Raw genomic sequence first — 21086 nt, forward strand, 5'->3', positions numbered from 1 at the left:
CCAGCCTGACTTTCCTTTCCCATTTCATTTCCTAGAAAAACAAGGACACCCTTTTTATTCACACCTGAGACTGGAGAGACTTGAAGAGAACCATCATGGAAACAGTAATTGAGGAGGGTTGGGCCTTTTTTTGTGAGGGGTAAGAAAATGGTGGTCTCAGCAAAAAATGGAGAGCCCCTGTTCTGATGGCAAAGGTGAAAGAATACACTGGAATCAGGGTGAAAAGGGATTATTGCAGTATCTAAGGTCTTTCCAGGCACACGTCCTAAGCTCTGTGTCTGAGTGCTGGTTGGTTTGGTGTGTTTTTTGCCCTGGAGCTTACCCCACAAAAACCCACTCTTTAGCACTCAATTGGAACAAATGTCAAGTCAGGCTTTCGTGGATTGCTGTTTGCTCCGAATGAACTTTAAAGAGGTGTTTTAACAAGGAAAGTTCTGGAGCAAAAAAGGGGGGCAGTTCAAAAGCTGGTCACAGCCCTGCCACACTCCCTAGTGGGGGAAGGAGGACTGTTAACAGATAACTACCCCCACCTCTGCCGCCTGGCAGCAAGGCTTTGCACTGACTTTCCAGATCCCCCTCTTTCCCCCTTGGCAATGGGTATCTACATTGACTTCTCTCTCCATCCTGGAAGTGGTATTTGACTAAGTTTTTATCAGACTAGACCCACTGAAAATAATGTACCTAATTTAGTCATGTTCGTTAATCAGCGAATGCCATCCCCTATGACTTACTTTCAGGTTCTTCAGTAGGATGTTGACACTGGTGAGATCTTTCCCTTGGGCATCAGATTTCAGCTGCTCCTCCATCTCACTAATCCATGCATCAAGGTCAGCACAGCTCTGTGCATAAAGGTCAGAGCGGTTGGCATCAAACAGGTGCTGAGCCTTCTCATCTGTGGTTGCTTGCAGCTTGTCCCAAAGCTGGTGCAGCTCCACTAGCCTCTGGCCAACAATGTGTTCATACTGGGGCTTCTGTTCTGCTAGCTTCTGCCCTTCCTGTAGAAAAGAGAGAGGGGATGGGGGAGAGACATGGAAGCACTTGTCAGAGCAAAGGACTGGCTATTTCTCATCAAGAAAATACAGAGTAAGAAATACAGGGTTGGAAGGAGATGGGTCTTTGTAGTCAACTACATGCAGTGCTCCAAGTGGTTGCAGGCAACACAACATTAGCTAGTGGCTGGATGAGGACAGGATAATGCTCCGAAATAGCAGGAGTCACTAAGGTATAGAGACAATGGGAGAAAAGAGCTGGGAGAGATGTCACACTACTCCAAGTCTTGCAAGAACTTACCTCATCTACATTCTCTAGCCATCCTTGGTTAGAAGCAAGTTCTGCCATGAAAGACTGGTGCTTCAACCATTTGCTGTGCAGGTTCCGGGCTTCGTCGTAGGATATGTCTTGCGCTGTGAGCATCTTCTCATCAATCCAGATAGTAAGCTGCAAACAAAGGAAGTTAATTACAGTACTGCAAAGGGAGGTTATAGACTTTTGCCAAACTCCCTTAACTTTTTGCTAGTACTCGAAGCTAAGTGATAAATGCGGGTAAAATAATTAGCTAAACAAACTGTTTTCCTCATATTCTTACTTAATTCTTTCCCCACCCACCCATTTTATTTCAGCTACTTTTTAATGACTGATTGTGCTTCTCTGAAGTACTTGGAATCATAGGGCTGAGATACGAAATTTCTCCAGAGGCTGGGATCCGAACCAATGGATTCAAGTTACAAGAAAAGTGTTTCCGATTAAACATCAGGAATATCTTTTTGACAGCTGAAAGTTGCAGTGAGAAGTATTTACTGCTGGCATAAGCCAAAGTTATAACCACCATTTGGAGAAGAAGGGTAAATGCAGATGCACCTTAGATTAGTGGTAGCAGGCAGGAGTAGTAGGCCTGGCATCCTTACCTCCTGGCAATTCTGTAGGAAGTTCCGCAGCTCATGATTGTCCTTCAGCAGCACCAAGGCCTCTTGAGATTTTGCAATGTTTCTATTGTACCTATAAACAACAATAGTGCCATTGTTAAATGGCTATTATTTATTCAATTTATACCCTCCTCTTCCTCCCAATCGTCCATTAGCTTAGCTCAGAGGTTTTCAACCTTTTTGAGTCCACTGCTCCCTTAACCAACTACATTCTTTCTGCAGCAACCTTGTGGGGCTCAGGAGCCCAGTTATGTCACCCCTTCTCTGCAGAGCTGGCAGCCTCTCTCCCTTTTTCAAACACCCTCCTTTGTGGAGTGTTCCCTCAACTTCCTCTCCTCTCCCCCTCCTTGGTAGTCCTCTGGGCAGCTGCTGCTGCCTTCCCTGGTCTCTGAGTCCCCACCCCAAATGGAGGTGCCTCCCAGAGGCGCCACTCACCTTCAAAGCTTATACGCAGGGCTGTTGCAACAATTGGTAGGCAGAGACGAGAGAGGGCATCAGATGAGGGAGGGAAGGAAAGAGGGACAGAGGCCAATGTTGCCCGTGGCATCCCTGACCATCATTCAAGGCCCCTCAGGGTGCCACAGTGAAAACCACTGGCTTAGCTAGTATCATAACACATTTATCCCAGCAACCCAGAGAACCCTGCTACACTTGTCTGTATGTGTGTAAAGCAGCTGCGTACAGTAGATTTCCAATGACAGCCCTTTAGGGAAGGGCTGTAGCTCAGTGGTAGAACCAGCTGCTCTGTATGCAAAAGGTCTCAGGTTAACCCCTGACATCTCCCCAGGTAGGGCTGGGAGAGACTCCCTGCCTGGAGCCCTGGAGAGCCACTGCCAGTCAGCATAGTCAAAACTGAGCTAGATGAGCTGCTTTCTAAACTCCCGAATTATTCCATATCTCAAGCACAGAGGCAGAAAATAAGAATCACACATCAATGGGGCTCAAGCCTTGTATGTGGTCAAAAACAGAATGCTGCTATGTAGGCTAGAAATAGGACAGCTCGGTCGACAGAGCATGAGACACTTAATCTCAGGGTCGTGGGTTTGAGCCCCACATTGGGCAAAAGATTCCTGCATTCCCGGGGGCTGGACTAGATGACCCTTGGGTCCCTTTCCAACTCTTCAGTTCTATGATTCTATACAGTAATCACTGCAAGGTAAACAGGGCACAGCACAATAAAGAAACCAGGTAAACTGACCTCTCCATCCCTGCCTTATCTACATTTTTGCTCTTCCTCAAATGGCAGCTTTCAGTTTGGAGCTGCAAGTTCAGACTGTTGCCATGCTTGTCTTTTACTATCCTGGTTAAAGATGTATGAGTTTTCCTTTTTTAATAGGACTTGTGGGGAGGGAAGGGTTTGCAGCTCAGAAAAGGCCTCCCCAGTTCTCCTCATATGCATCTCTTGTTTGGGGCTATTATTCCCTCAGAACAAAAATCTGGGTGATGGTTTTGCTCTGTTTGAAGAGATAAGCAAATATCTCCCTTTCTCTCTCCCCACACACCTTCTCCAGAGTGCTGTTCACTGTGATATCAGAGTACAGTGCAGTATCTTGTAGTTTTAGGTAGATGTTGGTCTGACACAGTTGAAATATATATATATAAAATAATTTTAAAGATGTCCAGTAGCACCTTAGGGACCAACTAAGTTTGTTCTTGGTATAAGTTTTCGTGTGCATGCACACGTCTTCAGATGCACTGAAACAGAAGTCACCAGACCCTTATATATAGTGGGAGGGTGGAGTGGGGTTTTTCTCAGGAGGGTAGTAGGAGATGGGTGATTGACTCAATGGGTATGGTAAACCTGTTGATGACTGTTAAGGACTGCAATTAGTCCTACAGGAAAAAGCAAGGGATAGTATGCAGATGATTAGCATATGTAATGAGACAGGAATCCAATATCTCTATTAAGACCAGTTTTCTCCATAACTTTCAGTTTACTGATAAGTTGTAATTCAGCAACTTTTCAGTGTATCTAAAGAAGTGTACATGCACACAAAAGCTTATACCAAGAACATCCTTAGTTGGTCTCTAAGGTGCTACTGGACAATTTATTTATTTTTTTGTATCTTGTAATGTGAGCAATAGTCCTGAGCTGTCCCGTTGAAATGGAAATTACCTCTCTTGAATCAGCTGCACTTTTTCCTTGATTTTATCAGAGTAAATATTTCCTTCAGCCACCAGCTTGTTCCCACTGGCCACCAGCCCAGTAATTTTTTCCTCGTTTGCTTCCATAGTAGCAAGGAAATCTTCAAATTTTCGGATAGCAGCCTCTGATGCTTCCAAGGTGTCTGGGGGCTCGATGTGAGCCAGAGTGTATTCCTAAAGCAGATATTGTGGAAGAAAACAAGTCAATTACTCAGAAAAACAGCACAGGAAGTTAAAAAACAACAACTCTCTTCTGCAAAGCCTAAAGCCAATTCTAGTCCACAACAGTCTGCATGTTAGTTTGGCACAGTGCAGCCATCATATGCAGGTCAGCTAAAGAGAAAGCACTTGAAATGCCTGCATAAAATAGAGCCCAGCTTTTGCAAACTGCTTATATCAACTTGCCACTAAGCACAGGATTCGGCTTTCAGCATGCACCAGGAAGACTTGTTTCTCCAATATTTCTCAATATGTGCTGAAATGCAGCTCCTGTACAGGAGAGGGTGCACAGCATGGGCAGGATTTTTCTGTGGTTGCCACATGCCAGCTGACAAGCTTTGTAAGACATCCAAGTGCTCAGATGGCAAATTCCACTACTGCTTCTCTGTAGAGCGCAACACTTACGACACTCAAGCACCAGGATGCAATCTTGAGACACTGATGTAACATACATAAAAGTTATAAGATGCATGTTCCCTGCTGCCATACCTGATTAGTAAGAATGATTTCCACTTGCTTTGCATCTTTAAGAAATTCCTGGAAGCCAAGACACTTGTTGAGAAATTTCTCCCTGCTATCCCACATTTTACATAAGGCATTCCAGCCTGTATCCATGCCCTGAAGCCGCTGCTCTAGCTGCTGATACTCGACATCTGTCTGTCCCTGGGTCACTCTGTGTCCTATCTGCTTGACACTGTGGTAATCATCTTTGTGTTGATCAATTTCTTCCTTAATGGCAGCATGCTGCTGCAGGAGGTGCTCAGCTTCTACCAGGGAGTTGGGCACCTCTTCTGAAGCAACAGCTTTTTGGGCCTTGAAGAGCCATGCCTGGAAGTCATCTAAGTCCTGCAAGAATTTGTGCAGCTTGCTGGCTTCTCCGAGAGAGGCCTCCTGGCTCTGCAACGTATTCTGCAGGTCCAGCCAGACTCCAGTGACAGCTGTCAGTCGACTGTAGATGTCGTCAGCTAGGTCAGGGTGCTCTTCGGCTAGCCGGTGTCCTTCCTGCTGCAGGGATGCAAGCCGAGCTTGGATAGCCGCTAGGTCACGCTCAATGCCATATAACTTCCTCTGCATGGCAATCATGCCTGCCAGGTTTTTGCCAAGGTCCTGCGTAGATTCAATGACACTGGTTTTTTCCAGGATCCATTTCCTTGTCTCCTCGCAATCCACACAGTAATTGTGGAGGCTAAGGGCAAAGTCCACAGCTTTCCGCCTCTGAGCTACCATCTCCTGGAAGACTTTCCATCTAAAAGAAGCAGAGCAAAATGAATGAATGAAGGAATCATTGCATTGAATGCAGCAGAGATCCTTTCTTTAGGTCCTTCTTTTTCATGCATCTGCTTTGGTCCTTTTAAGGGGAACTTACCTGGCATTCAGACGCTGCTGACACTGCCTCACACTCACACTGCGTGGATGCCCACTTTCTATTAATCCAAAGGCAGCTTGATTGACCCCTTCAATCTGAGAAGCCAGGTTGTTCATTTCTTGCTCCAGAATATCAAACCTGAAATCAAGATCAGTTAATTAATTGAAAACTCAACATTTCCCAAAGATGCACGGCGCATAACTTCTAAAGTCCTACTTTGAATGTGTTGTCTTGATCCTATTCCTCCAAAACCCAATTTGAATTATAAGGTCTCATGCCACATTCAGAAAACACCTAAACTCAGGTATTGGTAGGTCAGCAGGAGAATGGAAATCCAGAGTAAAAAGCCTCTCCCCATGCCCTTGTGGCCCTGAGTCTTGCATACAAGGTAATTTTGCTTCCAGTCTGTCTTCATATAGTACAGTATTGCAATACAGGAAGACAATGGAGGAGGTTCAGGCTGCTAAGGACTAGGCCTGACACACTGAACCTTGAATTAAGCCCTTCATCTGCACTTTAGTGCTATATTTTTGAGGTCATTTCATGCATAAGAAATCATGTTTGCCAGGGTAATGTGTAGTTCTTTACAAAGTGGACTGTAACCCACAAAAACGTGTTCCACAATTACTGTAGATCCTGCAGTTGCTCCTTAATTGTCCCAGTTAATGTATGAAGCACTCCCTCCACACTCTTAACTTGTTTAGTTTGAGACAAATGTTCCAAACATCGAACATACACTGCCCAGGGAACAATCTCAGACATTTACCTGTGTTGCACAACATCCAGGTCCTCCAAGGTATCAGGAATCTCCATTTGTTCCAACCACTTCTCCTTCTCACTCATCCAAAGCTCACATGCATCCGTCTCACTGAAAACTTTGTAGAGATCCAAGGCATCCTGCAGCTTCTGCCTACGCAGATCTGCTAGGGACACAACTTCATTGTACATTGCCTGGATGGCCTTCAGTCTGTTCTCAAATCCTGGATCATCCCGAAACTCCGTGGGGAAGTTCTGCGCTTGCCTGTTCAGGTTGTACATGACTCTCTTGTTGTCTGCTACATCGTCTAAAAGGTCCCTGTGCTTTTTAACAAGGGCTAGAGTAGAATATTCATCATGCCCCACGTCCTCACTTGACACCAGACGATGGGCATCCTGCAGCCAGGCCATCAAGTCATCCGCATCAACCTGGAACTGGAAGAAGCTCTCAGCATCCTGCAAGTTTTTCTTGTGGAAAGCTGCCAGTTCCTGCAGCTGGGCCCAGAGGGCTTTCACTTCCTCAATCCTTCTGCGGATTTTAAGTGCACCAAAATGATTCTGAGCAATCATAGCTTCTCCCTCTTTGATGGTGTGCTGCAGGTGGGTTTCCTGAACGCGCAGCTCATCCTCGAAAGCCTTGTGTTTCCTCTGCAAGATGAGAACGCTGGTCAGGTCTTTCCCATAATCCAGGGAGGAATAGATCTGATCTTTCTCTTTGATCCAGCTTTCAGCTTCATCCAGTTCCCAAAAGAATTTCCAAAGGCGCTTGGACTGCTCCAGGCGAGCTTTCCTTTCCACAGCCAAAGCCATCAGCTCTCGATGGCACAGCTGCAGGTGGTTCACCCGATCCTGTATCACCTTTGGGTCACAAGGCCGATAACCTGTACAAGCATGTGTGGACAGAAAGCTACTATCAGCAGACATGCACGATGCATTTTCCTTTAAGTCAGAAAGGGGAAATGCACAACATCTATAAGGCACTTTCAGGTGGTTTTTAAAAAATGCTAGGGACCAGCCCACCTAACAGGTGGTTAAGTAGCTGTGACATGAAGACAGACAGCTATGGGGGGATAGCTATAGTTGTGCTTTCCATTTGTTCATTGATTCTGACAAAAAAGCAAAAGCAGAGATAGGTGCTTTGCAGAGCTTCAGAAGGACAATGCACACCATCCCAAAAATGAAAAGGAAACAGAAAATGGAACTGTTGCTTGAAATGGTGGAGTATAGGTCTGAGTGGAGAAAGTGGCTCCGGAATTTGGTACTGAAATTTATTTTAAAAGGTTACATGAGTGCTTGCAAGCTTTAGATGCACAGTGTACAGACTCTAAATAGTTTAAAGTGGACTTTTAAAAAATGGCACACAGAGTGTAGGAACTATGTCATTTTTCATTAGTGGCACTCAAAAACAGAGACAGATGAATTTATCAGTTTTGGTTTCTCTCAGTTTTTCATTTTTTTCCCCTTCTAAGTTCAGTTCTACAAATTTCCAAACACTTTGTGGAAAACTCATCAGCATTTTAGTGTGAATTTCTCCTAACATATAACATATTTGCTTATTGTGCACATATTTACAAAGCCATGTTCCCTAATAAAATGCATTTTTGTATGTTATTTTCTTCAATACATGCATTTTTGTGCACATTTTGCCTTAGTGCATGCATTTTTTTTAAAAAAACACCCTTTTTTTACAAAGTACTTGGCTGAAGAACTGCCTTGCAAAATTGGGAAAAGTTAGAATTCTAAAGGATGGCTACATTTCAGCTTGCCTATAGCTTCAGAATGTATGAATTACCGGTATGTAGGTTCACCTTTAAACATGAACTGAATCAGTTTTCTTCCCCATCCCCAGTCACAAATACTATTTGGTAAGCTGCTGGGGTACTGGCACACACCCACATTTCAGTCAGCACTCCCACCCACACTTGTCAACCAGTAGAGGTGAGAATTGCATTTCTGCCACACACAATACACTGACACTCACATCCTGAGTAAATGTAATATTCCCTAAAGAGAAGCACATCTTTTGAGGGAAGACATTGGGGAAAAAGTACAACAAATGAGCAACAACTGTACAATTCTTGCACTGAAAATCATTATCTGGAAAAGCCTCCAATATCATCCAGACTCTGCTGCCCAATCCTTCTTTCTACTATCGCACCAGCTAGGCCCAAGAGGTAGCCACCTGAAACCCCAGGACCCAGCAGTTTTCAAGGCAACAAGTGCTATAGATTCTAGCTGAACTTAAAGGCCCTACTTATGAATTAATTTGTGCACCTTGGACCTGTTTTACTATGAATTCAGTCAATTTAAGGTGGAACAGGAGATGACTGGGATAGCTGCACCGGCAGAGCATGAGACTCATAATCTCAGGGTCGCAGGTTTGAGCCCCAAGTTGGGCAAAAGACTCCTGAACTGCAGGGGGTTGGACAAGGCAACCCTCGGGGTCCCTTCCAACTCTATGATTCTGAGAGGACAGAGGCATTTTCCTTAAACCATTTTTTAAAAGGAAGAGGCAAGGATACAGGTGGTCTCCCCTCACTCCTTCCTCTTTTATACTTAGGGCTTCTCAACTCAGAAATTATCATTCATCACTCACTCACTCACTCACTCACTCACAGAAGTCATAAAATTCTTCTTGGAAAACAAACACCTACCATCTCCGTTGGCAAATCTAAGGGCAGCTGCACTGACATCACGAACCTTCTCAGCCTGGATGACCATGTCCGCCTCCATCAGTTTATGCTTCTGAAGAAGGTATTCCACTTCCAACAGGTGCTTCCCAAATTCAGGAGACAAGAGTTTAGCCTGTAGAAGCACAAAGGAAGAATGTACCCTTTTCTCTGCCTCTGCTAGGGGCAGGCTACACATTATGTACAACCACATGTAGTGCAGCCTGATGGCAATTGTTATTTTGAGAAAAGCAGCTTCAGAATGAATTGATTTTGAGCAGAAAAGTAGCAGAACTAAAGCTTAATCCTTTTCCTGCCTGCCATTTCTTCATTCCAAATTACCACACACAGCTTGCCTCCCTAGGGTTTATAATGCTGCATTTTGAACCCTGAGGTGTGTGTGTGCAGGTGGGAGTCACTTGGGAAGATGATCTGTCTTGGGGAAATGGCAGGCAATGGGAGCACAGGGTGAGCCTCCACCTCAATTTGCTGGCTTCTTTCTATCAACCTGCAGTATTCCACCCAAGCCCTTCCTTACTTTCATCTCATCTATCCAGTCAATACTGTGTAGCATGTCTTGGAACAGCTGCTGCAGCTTAAGGTTCATCTCCAGCCGCCGCCGCCGGGCCTGCAGCAACTCCAGCAGGTACTCCCAGAGCCGCAGGATGTTGTCCTTGCGAGCATTGATGCGCTTGATGTCGTGGTAATTCTCCATCTCCAGTTCCTTGGCCACCTCCTCTATGGCCTGGACCCGTTCCTTGTAGGCTGCTGTATCGGTTTCAATGGCTTCATGCTTCTTCTTTGCTGCCTCCACAGCTGGCAAGTCATTTCCAAAGTTATCCTGCCCAAATTAAATTCGCCTTTGGTTAGCAACTGTGTGGCGGCACGTTGCCTTTTCTTGTGCATGCTATAGAGCAGAGGGTGATGGGGGGATGCCAAATTCCCCAGAAGGGATCTGGGTACCATTTTAAGCTGGTGCCAACAGCTGTGTCCCCCCAACATCCCCTGCTGTTTCTGATGCCACCAGGCAGATCAGAGACTGGAGCCAGCACAATCCCTGAAGCCACACATTACCTGTGCAACAAGGCGCTGGTTTTCATTAAGCCACGTCTCCCGCATTGCTGCCTTGCGATCAAAGCGCCGGGCGAGCTGCTCCAGCTTCTCCTGCCTAATAAGCTCGTTTCTCAGCGCCAGCTCCCGTTCATGCTCCGCCTTCTCCAGCTTCTCCCAGGCCTGTGCAAATGTGTGCACACAGGAGAACAAGAATTCAGTAAGCAGGTACAGAATATACAATCAAGAGGCCGCAGCAATTCCTATGTAATGCCGCTTGGCACATTCTACAAAGCATTCCATTCTTATACAGGCTGCGCTAACCAACCTCACATCATCAGCAAAATGTTGCTTGGCCAGATAAAGAGCTATTGTTCCTCCTTGTATTTTTCTCTAAGGGATTGTTCTCACAACACTTTTCTTGTATATGCAAGTAGCCCTGTTTTTGTCGAGGCACCTGCTCATGTGAACACACACACACAGTGTGGCGAACTGAACAATAACAGATACTAGTTGGTAACAACTCCTATGGTCCCAGCAAAACTCCCCACCCCAAAAAACCCCACTACATTCATGGAAAGTGCTGCAGACTATATATGTGAAAATGGTCCATGTGATTGTCCATGTGAGCATTTATTCAGTGTTGCTAGAATGAATAGGAAAAGTATTGTACAAAGCAGATCCAAGGTACTTGATGGGAAACATATTCAGCTTGTGGTGTGGGATCACATCCAGCTGTCCCTGTAGCTTCCTCCTTGGTTTCCACATTAGCTGCTGATCACCTCTCTAATCTTGCTGTATCATTTTTTTGCCATGCAGTAGTGGGGATTGAACCATGGATGTTATGAGTCCAAATTAGGTGCCCTGTTACTAACCTAAGGCCCTTTCCCAACCAGCTAAATTAATTAAACAAGAATTTTTAAAAAATCCAGAAGAAAAGTCCTAACACTGAAATTCTCAATATATCACATTTCTGTTAACCATTTTAAGGGACTGCATTAGTTACCCTGTTGATGTCAGACACTAATTTTCCTTCGTGAGGTGTATACACTTTCTGATTATTGGCTCGCATTCTTGACTGGATGGTAAACAGCAGGACTTCCAGGTTTCCCTTCTCCTGAAACCTGCCCAAGAACACAGCAAAAATGAGAAAACGTACTTTTAGGTAAAGAAGATACAATGAGCAACACAAGCAATGTCTATTAGTGTCACTGAAATACAATGTGTTCTGAGCTCAGGCCATAGAAGCATAATGGTAAAAAGCAGTGAAATAAACTAATCATCTATCCAGAAGTCTAACTTATCAGCGTTTAGGGCAGTTATTGCAATTTGCATGCAGATAAATAATAAATAAAAATAAATTAAAAAGAATGATAGTGACAAAAGTTCTTTTAAAAAACTGGAACACAAACACCTTATAGCTATTTGGGGTTGATTCAAACCTACACATATGCAATAGCGTCTTTGGGATTGTAGCCTCTAAAACATAACACCAGCACTACGTGGTATCTTTTTCAAGCTACCATCAAGTTGTCATCTTTATGTTTAGAAACCCTTGGTTATAGAGTTATAGAAGGGGAGGCATTTTTCCTTTTCCTCTCTTTGAAACTCAAGGTCAGGGGATCGCTAGGCATTCACAAAGCAATGTTTGCCAAATTCCTCCTGTTTGAAAGAAGAAGAAAGGCAGCAGAACTGCACCAAAAGAACCCACTGAAACTGCATTTTATTTTGGCATCGTAACAAAATGCAATTCAGGGTACATCAACTGCCTTGTTCCCCTTCAGCTTGGCTCCTCACTGTTATTTGTTACAGTATCATTATCATCATCACGTCCCAATCTGCACAGAAAGCCTAGGATCACAACCGAATGAGTCACAATGCAGATGGGCACAGTTTAAGCTACTGGGGGGGAAATGGTAAACATCAGCAAAAAGCAGGGGGGGGGCATCCTCCTTCCAGTTGACAGGTGCTTACTTGGGCGGTTTTTCCACTGTGCGGTATGTACTGAAGGACTGGAGCTGCTGCTGCACGCCTGCCAGAGAATTAGCAAACTTGCGGCTGTTGAGAATGGTAATGGTCTGTTCTATCCACGTCAGCAGGTCTGAAGCCAGTCCACTGTACTTATCGATCATTTTCTCAGTCTCCATCGCATGGTCCATTACCTGAGGAAAGGAATAAACAAAGTGTTGCTCCCCTGGCACCTGCTGCTCGAGGAAATATGTCAAGCCCATTGTCAACCTAGAGATCCTGCATATGCACTGTCAACAAGCTTGATGTTAGAAATTCTGAGCTGCATGGCAGGCTGGAAGTCTCAGGCCTGTCAGGGAAGATTAACAAGAACCACCTGCTGTAAAAGGATGTGTGAGAATAGCAAGATGCCACCAAATGTTAAGGCAGAGGAACTAAAACTGAGTTATCACACACAAACTTCTTTATAAACATACTACTCCCTTATGAAGGCTCCTAGGGTTTGAGGGCGGGGCAAGGCACATGGGAAAAGCGACTCCCTGGTAGTTAACAGAGAGTCTCTCACCCCTCACAGTTATTTTTCTGTCAGAAGTTTCCACAACCTCTGGCAGTTAGGGCCTAACCAAGATACTAACAGAACCAAGGTGGGTCTATATATGATGATAGGGGCTACCTCAGTTCTCAGTGGCTTGAGTAAATCAGCTGCATTCTGGGAATCAAAGAGTAAAGCGGAATGGGGTATTTTTTATACATTTGTTTTTAAATTATTGTAATGCTTTTATGTATTTAAGTAGTTTAGGGGCATTTTTTGTGGAAAGGGATGGTTATGTCAAATAAACAATAATACAATATTGTTCGTATTCAGTAATAACAAGTTCAAACTAGAATAGCTGCAAAGAAGAGCTATTAAACGGACTAGCCCATATGTGAAGAAAGCCAGCCTAGCAGAAGAGGAGGTTGAGAGGCGGCAGGCCTGCCATTGCAGCAAATTACAGTGGTGCCTCGCAAGATGAAATTAATTCGTTCTGCGAGTTTTTTCATCTTGTGAATTTTTCGTCTTGCGAAGCACGGTTTCCCATAGGAAATGCATTGACGGTTTCCCATAGGAATGCATTGACGGTTTTAAGAAAAAGGCGCAAGATGTTTTCGTCTTGCGAAGCAAGCCCATAGGGAAATTCGTCTTGCGAAGCAACTAAAAAACAAACAAACCTCTTTCAGCTTGCGAGTTTTTCGACTTGCGAGGCATTCGTCTTGCAAGGTACCACTGTACTGGCCTTTGTTGCTTATCAGTCATTATGGCTTAGTAAGGAAGTAGTAAAGAAACTGTTTTCTGTGGGCGGAAAGGGGACTTGCCTGCTGTACGGTGGTATTATATGACCATGCCCTTACCTTTCCAACTCTCTTCCCCTCCACAGCAAGCACCTTCATCTTGGAGAAGTAGTGGTAGAAAGCAACTACGTAGGTGATGATGGATTTCTCATCCGGGTTCTCCGTGAAGACATCTGAATAGAAAACAGAATGTCAAGAGAGCTCTGCATTGTGCCCAAGAGCTTTGTTTTCCAATTTGTAGCAGAACACCACAATGTAGCAGAACAAGCCACCTCACCCCCCAGCCAACCTCAGATAAGAAAATAATGGAATGCATGGGAGCAAAGACGGAGGCATAAGAACTTGTTTTCCTAAATGGAATAATGCATGTAGCAGCCCTGACTCTCTAATAAACAAACAAAAGCAAAATAATTACAACCTCAACTGTACTGAATTCCATGGGGAGGATATGCGATATGTCGAAAGGAAAGAGGGATGTGCCTTCTAACAGTACGGCAACTTACTGAGGAGTAGGAACACTTCCCACAATTTCCAGGGGTAAGTCTGTCATCTAAACTGTATCATGGGGCTCAGCACCACTGCATTCTGACTTCAAGAAAGCCATGCTTGGTAATTAATTAGCTGACTAACTGCTGGGCACAAACTCCCTCTCACCTAACCAGGCATGGTGAACTATAGGCCCTGCAAGCAATTTTTAGTACCCACAAGAAGTTGCTGGTGTAAAAAGGGGGGGGGGAGGAAAAGATTTCATGCACCACCAGCATTGGGAGAACTCTAGAAAGCAGTGAGAGCAAGTGAGATCCAGTGCCTCCTGTGATGACCAATACCTGAGAATCACTGTAGCATCTGCCATGTCATTACAGCCCAGGACACAGCAAGTGGATGGAGCAGAGCTGAGCTGGTGTGCACTGCCACCCCCCCCCCACCCCTTGAAAGCAACACAGCACACTCAGATACACACACCTCGCTCTTCTCAGCAAGAGAACTCCACAGCCTACTCAGATTGTAGCTGAGCTGACACTCAGCTTTATTGCTCCCTCTCCACTTCTGTCACTTGATGGACCACTTGGACCAGTCCCAGGAAGATCTTTGCTTCTTCCCCTTCCCACCCACCCACCCATCTCCTGGCTACACAGTGGGGACATTTTCCCCAATTCTTTATTACAAAGTAATTTTTTTAAAAAAACACACACAACAACAACAACAACAACACTGCCCATCCTTGTAGGAGAAACTTATTGTAGAAGAATTTTGCATTGCGTGCCTGGCCGCAGAGTCCTTCCATCCGGCATGCCTAACTGCTAAGGAGGGAAAATGAATGGACACAACAACGGTCTGGGATTTAATATGGATGGAACTTTATTGAATTCAGACGCCCTGGCATAGGCATTGGGCGTGTATCCCTCCCAGCTCCCACACTGGGGAACTGAGGCATGACAGGGTCTATTTGGGGGTGGAGCCATTGCAAAACGCAAGTTTACATGGATGGCCCCCCAATGCCGAGGGAAGCTCTGTGGCCCACTGGCCCTATGCAACTGGCTCCGAGAGTTCCCTCCAGACCCCTCTAATGGGGGTACCCTGTTATCGCCGCTGCAGAGAACCACTTCACCACCACCCAATTGAATGAAGATTATAGGATTCCGCCTAAGGCCTAAACCATCAAAGTTGTGACTAGTGCTAAGGGGATAGTTTTTTTTTTAATACACTCCACAGCTGTCAAACCAGGAGGAATCTGTGGTCCTCTCTGCTGTTGGGACTACAACTCCCATCATGCCTAACCGTTAGCTATGCTGGCTTTACAGAAAAACATTCATGGAGCACAACTGGAGGAATGACTTCCACCAAGAACTTTTTCATACTGCATGCAGCGTGGCTGATTTGTGTCTCTGTGCAGGGCTTAAATTTGGACTTTATAGCTTTCCTTTTTATTATAAAAAAAATCAGACTGAATGTGGCTCATAAATAAAAATATAGGAAAGAAGGGAAACAATCTGAACAACAAAACACACATAACACATCATAATAAAACCCATGATCAGGAACAGCAGACTAAAAATACAGCATCAAAGGCTCTGATTAAAAAATGCATGCACCAGAATACAGAAAGATTTAGAATCAAGGAATCACGGAGTTGGGAGGGACCATGAGGGTTGTTTAGTCCACTCCTCTGCAAGGCAGGAATCTTTGGCCCAACATGGGACTTGAACCCACGACACTAAGATGAGGAGTCCCATGCTCTGCTGACTGAGCTATCCCTGTAACTCCCTTTCATTTCAGAGCAATGCAGCAACAGAAGAGCTTTCTGGTGGATTGTGCTGTGAGAGAGCTTACAGCTGCAAAAAAAACCTCAGAGCTTTGTATCCACCTTTATGTATACATAACTTCATGATATTCTATAGTCAGACATTCTGCAGCCAATTCAGAGGCTTCCTCAGGTGAACCACCATTTCCTCAGTACTTACGTACACTTCTTCTGTATAATTCTCATCTGCCTCGTCAGCTCAATTCTCAATTTAAAAAGGGCAGGCACAGAGCCAAACAAACTCACCTTCTGGGTCAAGAAGCTGGGTGATGCCAAGTTGCCGTTCCGCCACAATGAAAGCATGCTCCAAGTTGTGCCTGGCATTTGAGTGCTTCAGCTTTTCAAAGTCAATCAAGTCAGGCCTAAAAATTAAGAGGACAGTGGGAAAGTTAAAGCACGCAGTGTGGTAGGCCAACTTGACCATGCAAAAGGAAGTGAAAGCTAAGTTTACCAGTGAGGCCTGCAACAAAATGCTGCAGTGTGGTCTGCTCCTCTTCGGCATCTCTGTCAGTGAGATACTCCATTCTGTTCCTCCTCACATACAATATCTCCCTCCTCCCCAACATTCAGAGTTATATTCAACTAACTTTTATTCAGAATAGACCCACAGGAATTCATGGCCACAAATAACCTAGGACTTTTCATTTCAATGGGTCTACTCTGAGTAAAAAGTTGGTTGGATGCAAGTCTATTTCAGCATTCCATGACTGCTGGGCATGCTCAGTCCTCATTGGCCTCGTTCTTTTGTGTTCATGGATCATGACGTTTTGGACACATAAGAAATGGCACTCACCTCCAAATAGCAGAAATAGCAAGAATGATAATTGAGATTTATAGCAAACTAGTGGAGGAAAGGAGGCAGAATTCATGGAGGAAAGATGAGGCCAAATGTGTGCACATACACTCATCATTACTAGGCTAGCTCAGGCACACCAGCAAAACATTCAGGTGTCCATCAACCCACTGCACTTAAGTTCTCTGAAGGGCTTGTCCCCAGTCCTTACCTGTGCTTGTGAATAAGGGCATTGAATGCCAAGCCATCCTTCCAGCTGGACATAAAATTGGTGACGTTAACATGGGGATAGCTGCGTTACAAAGGGAAATAGCAGGAAAGACAAAAGGATTTATAATTCAGTCCAAGAGTTTACAAAACGGTAATCCAATTACAGACATTATTTTATATGAGGAAAAGCTTTTCTCTAAAAGAGAAAACAACCAATGCACAATTCGATTGGCACAAGTTACATTTTTGAGCCTTGTACTTTGGAAAACACCAGAATTAACTTTTAATTAAAAGGCAGATGTGGGAAATGCTAACAGGCACAGTTTGCATTTCAAAGTGCAGGTGCTGCTCCATAAAAAGAAGGATGTTTGGTCTGGATTCTGATCATCCAGGTTTGGGGTAGCCAACATGGTTACCTTCGGATGTTGTTGGACTCCAGTCCCCATCAGCACCAGTTAGTATGGCCAATGGTCAGGTATGATGGGAGTTGTAGTCCAACAACTTCTGGAAGGCACCATGTTGGTAGCGCCTGAATTCTGCTCTAAGACCAGCAAAGACCAATTAGCATTCCATGGGATGGACAAGCTCAGCCTTCCTTAACCTGGTGCCTTCTACTTGCTTTGGGCTGTAACTCCCATTAGCCCCAACCAACATAGCTAGGGATAACGGGAGTTGTAGCTCAGAATATCTGAAGGGCATCGGGTAGGATGAATGCTGACTGTGGGCCACAGGCTGTTTCCATCCTTTCTAGCTACTTCCTTCTATGCACTCCAAAAATACACAAAGAAATCTATTGGAAGCAGATTTCCCATTTTAAAACAATATAATAATGATGAGGATCAGAGGGGCTACTCCTGCAATTGATTCTCCTCACTGTGAAAATGGAAATGTTCTGGCTCCTAGTTTCATCTGCGCTGAGACAGTCATGTCAAGGTCAACATATCATGGGATGCTTGGGCTTTTTGCACCCTCCTGAAGTAGATTTTCAAGCATATAAAGTGATAAATAAAAAAGCCCTATAGAGAGTTCTCCATGCATTATCAGTCTACCCACAAATGACTCAGTTCATGGCACTTGAAACAAGACGTCAGCATGTGCAGCGGCTACATTACAGAGAGAGCTGGAAGAACAGGCCCCCAGAGATGCCCTGCCTGGGATTCTTGCTCCCCTCCACTGCGAGAATTTGTATACCCACCAAAGCGCAATGTTGGAAAACACTTTACATATATTCACCTTGTCCCAAACATAGGATAATCCAAAAGAGATTCCTTCAAAAATATAAGGAATCAATTACAAGGCCTAAGCCTTCATGAAAAGCGAAAGATACCAGGGTAATTGCGGTGGAGGGGAGAGAAGCTGTGCTTGGATTCTTTACAGAGAACGGGGCCGTTGTGGCACAAAGGAGAATATTATGAGGACAATTATAAAAACAGTCATATGTCCCATTTTAAAACAACCTTATGAGACAGTCCTGAAACATCTCTGTCCTTTGTGGTATACTTTGATGGAGAGATTTAGTTACATCATTTGTAAGAACTGAGTAGGAACATGGCCCAACATCATGGTCCCATCCAGGTTTCCCTAGCTGGTTCTGCAGGCTTAAGTCAACTGGTCACAGTGCATTCATTGAGTTGGAAATATTAGCAGACATCATACCCAGCAGTTTTCATTTGACACCAGAGTAACAATGCATCCTTCGCGGAACGGGTTTCCCGGCCTTCTTGAGTCTGAACAATGATGTCCTGGATCTAAATTGAAATAAAAAATATTCCACTCTAAAGGCCTATCACTACAGATGCTTTGTGAATCAGTATGTGCATCTCAGGTTCTTAGCACACACAGCTTAGCAAAGGTAACAGTCCTTTCACATCATTACAACATGGGGAAGGGGGAATCTGCTGAATTTGCACAGTAAATGGATTATGATGCCTCTTCTATTGAACAATATTGCCATTCCAAAGTGTACTTTGCACCGCACCATTTCCACTCCACCTTGAACACTATTATTTGTTCCAGGGACTCCCCCTTATTACCTTTTCTTAATCGCCCCTGCTTTCCACTTTCAAGATACATATGCTCCATATCAGGGGTGGAAGGAAAAAGGGTTGTACAAAATTAGAGATTTAATGACTAGAGGGAGACCTATACAAGGAATGTCTTACATGACAAGCTTCAGGGTGTTAAACACTCCTGGCTTAAGTTGTTACAGATTAGGACGTTCCTTAAAAGGTTATTCAAGGAAGTGACTAGCCTGTGCTTCACCACGGTTTTTCGGTTTTTGAACATTCTGCTTCGCACTCAAAGGGTTCTGTTTCTTTTATTTATAAACTGCTGATTGACTGCAAGATGGGAAATGCAGATGGATTGCGCTAGGCATGAGAATACAACCTAGGCACAACACTATATAAAGACCCCTGGAGTAAAATATGGGCCAAGCCTCCTATAAAGACCACTTTGGCCAAAGTCCAGGAGGCAATGCTGAAGGTAGTGCTCTGTTGGCACTGGACTCTGGTCAAGCTCTCTCGCATCACCTTTGCGGCTTCATCCCAATGTTGGTGGGACCGCAAAAAGAGAGGGAGCTTTATACATTTCGGGTGGGAGTGTGACGAGCAAAACATTTCTGATGTCGTTTCCAAAATTATTAGTCAACCTCTGAATCCAAGCCCAGCTTTGGCCCTTCTGTCACTAAGACACTGATCTAGACCCTACCCTTATTCATAAGGATCTAACTGCCATGCTGTCTACTGCTGCCCATTTAGAGATCACCTCCCGCTAAAAAGACTCCAAGGGACCACGTCTGACAGGATGGCAAGGGAAGTTCAGGATCTAGCTGTTTCTGCACATCTAACACATCACATAAGGGTGGTTAGATTATCCACCACCGCAAACTAAAGTTAAATTCTCAACATTATTTATAACGTAAAGTTGAAAATCCAATATAAATGTTATAATACAATGTAAAACTGTAAGACAGGCACCTATTTAAGGGTGCCTATTTCTGGTAATACACCTAAAGAAGAAGAAAAAACCCACCCTACCTTCAGTCACTGGTCTCCCAGTGATTCAGGCTGCAATCCTATGTAGCCCCAATGAACACAGTGAGACTTACTTCTGAGTAAACATGCATAGGTTTGCACTGAACGAGTTGCAAACATACCAAACATTTCATTCTTCTCCTGACAACTTATTTGCAGCGTTAAAAAAAAAGATGGATTCTCCGCTAGGGTGTTATTAACATTGCTAAGTATAAACTGCCGCATGTCAGCTTTTGTGCTGGGCAGTGCAGAAAGGCACAGTCTTGCTCCAAAAAGGCTTACACTTGAACTGCTTGAACTGCTTTGAAAACCACCAGCATCCTTTCATATCACAATGGGTCAGATTAGTACAACCAAAAAGGGATTAGCTGCTGCCCACAGCAGCAGTTGTATGTGTAACTTGTTTGCACAAGCCCCAGAACAAATAGACATGATCCAGCCTAAAATGACACCTGAGAGCAATTCTAGCACACATACTCAGATTATGGGACAGCCTTATCTCTGGCACAATGGTCGATGCAGCAGAAGTTACAATACTAGGGAAGCAACATTTCATCCTTGAAGAAATTGTCATTGAGAGTTGCACTGAAACCTTCCAGTGGAGCTTGGGGAAACCATAAACAGGGCTTTTGACAGTGAAAGGGATGCTGCTTTTATAAGAAAGAGAGAGAGAAATTTCATGCTTTGGGAGCTCAAGAGTTCAGGAGTATGCTTGCTCTTCCTTCCTCCAAGCCTCACAGCAGATTTTCCCATCCCTGGGTGGCAAGATCTCCTGCTTCTTTCTCTGCTTTCTTTATGTCCTTTAGCGGCGTGAAAAGTCAAAGAGTGCTAATGGCTCCAATTCAATAGAGCAATATTTATTAACATACAATAGAAGACATGCCTTCATCCATTCTATAAAAACTCTACGCTGGCAACTTGCTCCAGCCTGGAAGAATTAATTTTCAGCATATGAAAAGCATAGGGTTGGCATATGTCTGGAATTTCCTGGACATTCCTAGAATACAGTCCGGGGAAATCCAAACATATGGCAACCAATGTCAGCAGTGTTGTTTTTGCCAATTTCCCTTAAAAATAGCTCAGAAACATCATTTATTTTATTTTTTTTACTGAAAAAATTCATCAACTTTGGGCAAAACTAAAAAAAACTTTTCCATCCAGATTTTCACTTTCTGAAATATTGCAACCCTAGACAAGCAAGAGTGTGGATATGAAAACCCCAAATAGTAATCCGCCAACAGGTATAAACCCTAGTTTATTGCTGCTGTCAGGACATGATATCCTACTGATAACCTCCTCTTTGTCTTTTTGTGGGGATCTGG

At 44.2% G+C, this 21086-nt stretch overlaps 1 protein-coding gene across 30 annotated transcripts in view; it reads right to left on the reverse strand.

The window, feature by feature from the left end:
* The window catches only part of SPTB (spectrin beta, erythrocytic), a 92541-nt gene that overhangs the window by 28814 nt on the left and 42641 nt on the right, over nucleotides 1-21086 (reverse strand). For all 30 annotated transcript variants that reach the window (XR_014511859.1, XM_083442600.1, XM_083442615.1 and 27 more), the window contains 16 exons: nucleotides 18386-18477; nucleotides 16731-16811; nucleotides 15973-16088; nucleotides 13485-13597; nucleotides 12102-12289; nucleotides 11134-11251; nucleotides 10152-10310; nucleotides 9616-9918; nucleotides 9063-9213; nucleotides 6419-7289; nucleotides 5653-5790; nucleotides 4776-5532; nucleotides 4039-4241; nucleotides 1905-1995; nucleotides 1291-1437; nucleotides 732-995 (listed from right to left, as the gene is read on the reverse strand). Coding sequence is in view for 29 of the 30 variants with exons in the window: in XM_083442600.1 (XP_083298726.1) it covers nucleotides 732-995; nucleotides 1291-1437; nucleotides 1905-1995; nucleotides 4039-4241; nucleotides 4776-5532; nucleotides 5653-5790; nucleotides 6419-7289; nucleotides 9063-9213; nucleotides 9616-9918; nucleotides 10152-10310; nucleotides 11134-11251; nucleotides 12102-12289; nucleotides 13485-13597; nucleotides 15973-16088; nucleotides 16731-16811; nucleotides 18386-18477 (3792 nt within the window). In the remaining variant the exon portion in view is untranslated. The remainder of the gene's footprint in view (nucleotides 1-731; nucleotides 996-1290; nucleotides 1438-1904; nucleotides 1996-4038; nucleotides 4242-4775; nucleotides 5533-5652; nucleotides 5791-6418; nucleotides 7290-9062; nucleotides 9214-9615; nucleotides 9919-10151; nucleotides 10311-11133; nucleotides 11252-12101; nucleotides 12290-13484; nucleotides 13598-15972; nucleotides 16089-16730; nucleotides 16812-18385; nucleotides 18478-21086) is intronic.

The sequence above is a fragment of the Podarcis tiliguerta genome (assembly GCF_965153285.1).
Source record: "Podarcis tiliguerta genome assembly, chromosome: 1".
NCBI classification, from domain to species: domain Eukaryota; kingdom Metazoa; phylum Chordata; class Lepidosauria; order Squamata; family Lacertidae; genus Podarcis; species Podarcis tiliguerta.